Source organism: Micropterus dolomieu, linkage group LG10 (genome assembly GCF_021292245.1).
Source record: "Micropterus dolomieu isolate WLL.071019.BEF.003 ecotype Adirondacks linkage group LG10, ASM2129224v1, whole genome shotgun sequence".
Classification (NCBI taxonomy): Eukaryota; Metazoa; Chordata; class Actinopteri; order Centrarchiformes; family Centrarchidae; genus Micropterus; species Micropterus dolomieu.
In genome coordinates, this window is record NC_060159.1 from 15,513,145 (window position 1) to 15,516,716 (window position 3,572).

The following is a 3,572-nucleotide window of genomic DNA, read 5'->3' on the forward strand; positions in this document are numbered from 1 at the left end:
ACACCATTTGCTGGTCATGACTGGGAGTTACATCGAACTGAATGTGGTTGAACTTTAACGTTTGTTAATTTTTATTTCAGATAATGAAATTTCCAACCAATACCATCTGGAGTTATTTGCGATAACTGTGATTACAGCTTGCGTTGCTTTTGGTCAGATTTTGCTTTCATACGCTCGCTCTAAATCAAGGTGAGCTGCAAGTTGCAAAGGTGCTTATTTATAATTAGTGAGCAATTTTTACGTCTTTTCTACTACCTTTCTGTTGTCAAAACTACTAGAATTTGTTGGGGATGTATTTCACTTTACATGTTGTATATCTTGTGAGTAATATTAACTGGAAAAGCAGAAAAAGTGAAAGCAGGTTGCCATGTTCACAAGCAATCAACAGCAAGCAACTGCAGGACTGAGGCAACAACACCAAGGTAACAGATTTAACACCACCCCTGTGTCAACACAGCATGTATCATCAAAAACTGCACTGAGTCTTAGAGAATGTAGACATTTTGAAAGGACAGGACCAAAATCAAGTGCAAATAGAGAGAGAGAGTGGAACATGACATGTGTCTTAAAAATAATACTTATCTTTTCAGAGGATTTCTTATTTTATCATATAGGCAGTGTTGTCCTGACTGGAGCAGTGAAGGTAATTTCACAACTGGGGAGCTAGATGGAAGATGAGTCATGGTTGGGTGGAGTGATGGACAGGCTGCTGCTGCAGGGAAGAGAGTGCTACACTTGTAGAAATTCCTAGGTGATGGCGTGTAGGCTGCTGTGTTAGCAGCTGCATATCAATCTGTTATGTGTAGCAGTATGGGAGACTTTAGGCAGGTAGAGGATAAAGCAGACTGCAGCATTCCTGATGGGGCAAACAGGCTACAGCAACTTCTTAATACACAAAAATCAAGTAAAGCAAAGACAACTGATGAAATAGTTAGAGGACATTTATTTTAAGACTGTAAAATGATGGACTGCATTAGCTGTTGTTAACCAGTTTTCAGATGTTAATATAAACCCATTCTAGACACTTAAAATGCCAAGAATAGTTTCATAGCCGCCAATAAACCAGTTATTAAACTTTTTTTTTTCCTTCCTGAGAATCTTATCTGGAACGCAAATGAATACAAAATAATAAATTAAACTGGCAAATAAGGACACACAAACGAGGACAATGAAAAGGTACAGGCAATGGAGATTAGGATGGTAGAGTGAAATACAGTAGGTGACAGTCACACATTAGCTTATGGTTACTGCTCTCTGGATGATTTTTACATGAGTGATGAAAAACATGCACTCTGAATAGCTGCTGGAGAATTAAGAGAGAGAGAGAGAGAATTTTAGCTGGGACCGGTAACACTTCACACACTCTTTTGTGATTATATTTTGAGAGGGAAAACAAAACCTTAGACAGCACCATAATTCCACTGGAAAATTAAAGGCAAATCAGTATCCAGTTTTGTGACCAAGTCCCTCATTTTGCTGCAGAATTTCAGGAAAAGTCACCTCAGGAAAAGTGCAGTATACTTCTACAGTTTTGTAATACATCGCAGTAGAAACATTGGTATTTGGCAAACTCAATCTTTTAAACTTTGGATAAAAACAAATAATGCTCCTTATATGCTTGTTAGTGTTTGAATCTCAAACCAGCATATATTCTCAACAAATGACTTGCTCCAAATAATAAATCCATGCTAAAATACACTGCTGGTTTGGTCAAAACCAATCATCCATGCACACACAGTTGGAATTCTTTGAATTCATAATTGAGTGCTTACCGTTTAACCCTCATTTATACCTAATAATAATAATATCTTACAAATTAAACAAAATGTTAATAACCAATACTATAACAACTGACTATGTCATGACTCCACCAGCTGTGCACAGAATGTCCTGTCAGTAACTAGACCTCTTAGTGACCTTTGGCACTTATAACAGTCCTAAACAACTAATATACAAAAATGGTTTTGGTACTTTTTTTATTTGTGGATACCATTTCCCATTCCAGCTTTTAGGAAATTAACTCTTTCATAAAGTATGCACCTCTTTCTTGGGAAACGTCTCTGAAATCCTCTCACCCAAGCAACCAACACTTATTTCCCAACACAAGGAAGCGCTAATCTCTCCCGGAGATAATAGCAATGATGGACTTTTGACTTAAGCAAACCCAAAAGCAAGCTCAAATTAAAACAAAACTTGAGTCACGTAAATTGGGCTTAACATTATTTTCCATTGTCCTTGGTGAATTTTTAAATAGAGCATTTTGTCCTTCCAATTACTCAACCCCTATAGTCCTCGGTGCTGAGCCTGTCGTGATGGGAGTCTATTGCAGAATGGATATCAGAGCCCATACAAACAGGAGCATCTGGATCTGCACACCCCTAAACGTACCTCACTTTTCTCACGAATTGCTGAAAGACAGGGAACACTCCCTGTCTGCCCTCAGGCTTCCTTCAGCTATCTCCAGCCAATTCTAGCCAATCAGCTTCTTTTTGGGCTACATCCACTGTTCATCAAACAGTCCTTAGGAGTGGACCAGCCAGCTGTTTGCATCCTCCAGGTCTGCTTCCAGCTCCTCGTCTTCGTCCAGAGGCTCTGGGGTTCGGAGGGCCAGCTCTCGAAGGAAAGCAGGTGAGTAGGCGGTGGGTTGGGAGACAGACCTGAGACCAATTTTTTTCTTCATGAGGTGGAATTGGTCACGGATGAAGTTGTAGAACTCATACTCGTAGCGCATGCGGTGGTACAACACCTGCAGGGCCTCCAGAGTGGGCGTGTGTTTACGTACTGTGCCTGTCATGTTCCCCATTTTCCTATAGTCTGCAAATAGAAAAACAAGAGGAAGTCAGTTGCATGCAACTTGAAAAGAATCCAATCAAAGAATCTGACTACAAAATAAAAATGTTTTTAAGAAAAATGCATTTGCCAAAATTGAAAGTAACATTGGCTATACATGTGAATCTTAAACATGAAAAAAAAAAATGGGAACATGAACTTACCAGGGCTCTTGTAGATGTTGAGTACTCCAGTAAAGTAATGAGGTAAGAGCCTCTCCAACAGGAGCAGAACATCCTCCAGCTCCTCCAGGATACCAACAAGGAGGTAGTTCTCCAGCACATTCTGCTTGGCCCTCTCCAGAGCCCATGCTCCTGGCTCCCTGGTGGAGAGAGAATAAAAATAACAAGTAAGAGACAGAAAGACAAAGAGAGCAACAGAGCAAGAGTGTGGGAAATTTAAGCAAATGTAACCAATGTCTAAAACATCAGAATACCTGCATTGGGGATGCTGTCCACAGAAGTAGGGAATGATGTAGAAAACTCTGGGGTTGGAGCACTCTGGGTAATTCTCTAGAATGCACACATTGATATCCTGAAAGCAAACAAACAATCCTTTTTAATTTACAGTTCTCATTCTGCCATAGTTTTCGTTCCACTTGCAGTAGATCAATCTCCAACAGAATTGTAATGGCTTGTGTCTGCCACTAGAGGAAGACCTTCACCAACACTGCTGTGAACTAGTAGTAGATAGTCATCATCTGAGAAGGCAGTGCTAGGCAAAACAACATCCTGAGCACAAAG

At 40.0% G+C, this 3,572-nt stretch overlaps 1 protein-coding gene across 1 annotated transcript in view; it reads right to left on the reverse strand.

Annotated features, from left to right (window-relative positions):
• Nucleotides 1–923: 923 nt before the first annotated feature.
• LOC123978228 (uronyl 2-sulfotransferase-like) overlaps nt 924–3,572 on the reverse strand; it is a 3,266-nt gene continuing 617 nt past the window's right edge. The window contains exons 2-4 of the mRNA XM_046061396.1: nt 3,266–3,363; nt 2,994–3,151; nt 924–2,814 (exon numbers count right to left, since the gene is read on the reverse strand). Of these exons, the coding sequence (XP_045917352.1) occupies nt 2,522–2,814; nt 2,994–3,151; nt 3,266–3,363 (549 nt within the window). The 3' untranslated portion in view covers nt 924–2,521. The remainder of the gene's footprint in view (nt 2,815–2,993; nt 3,152–3,265; nt 3,364–3,572) is intronic.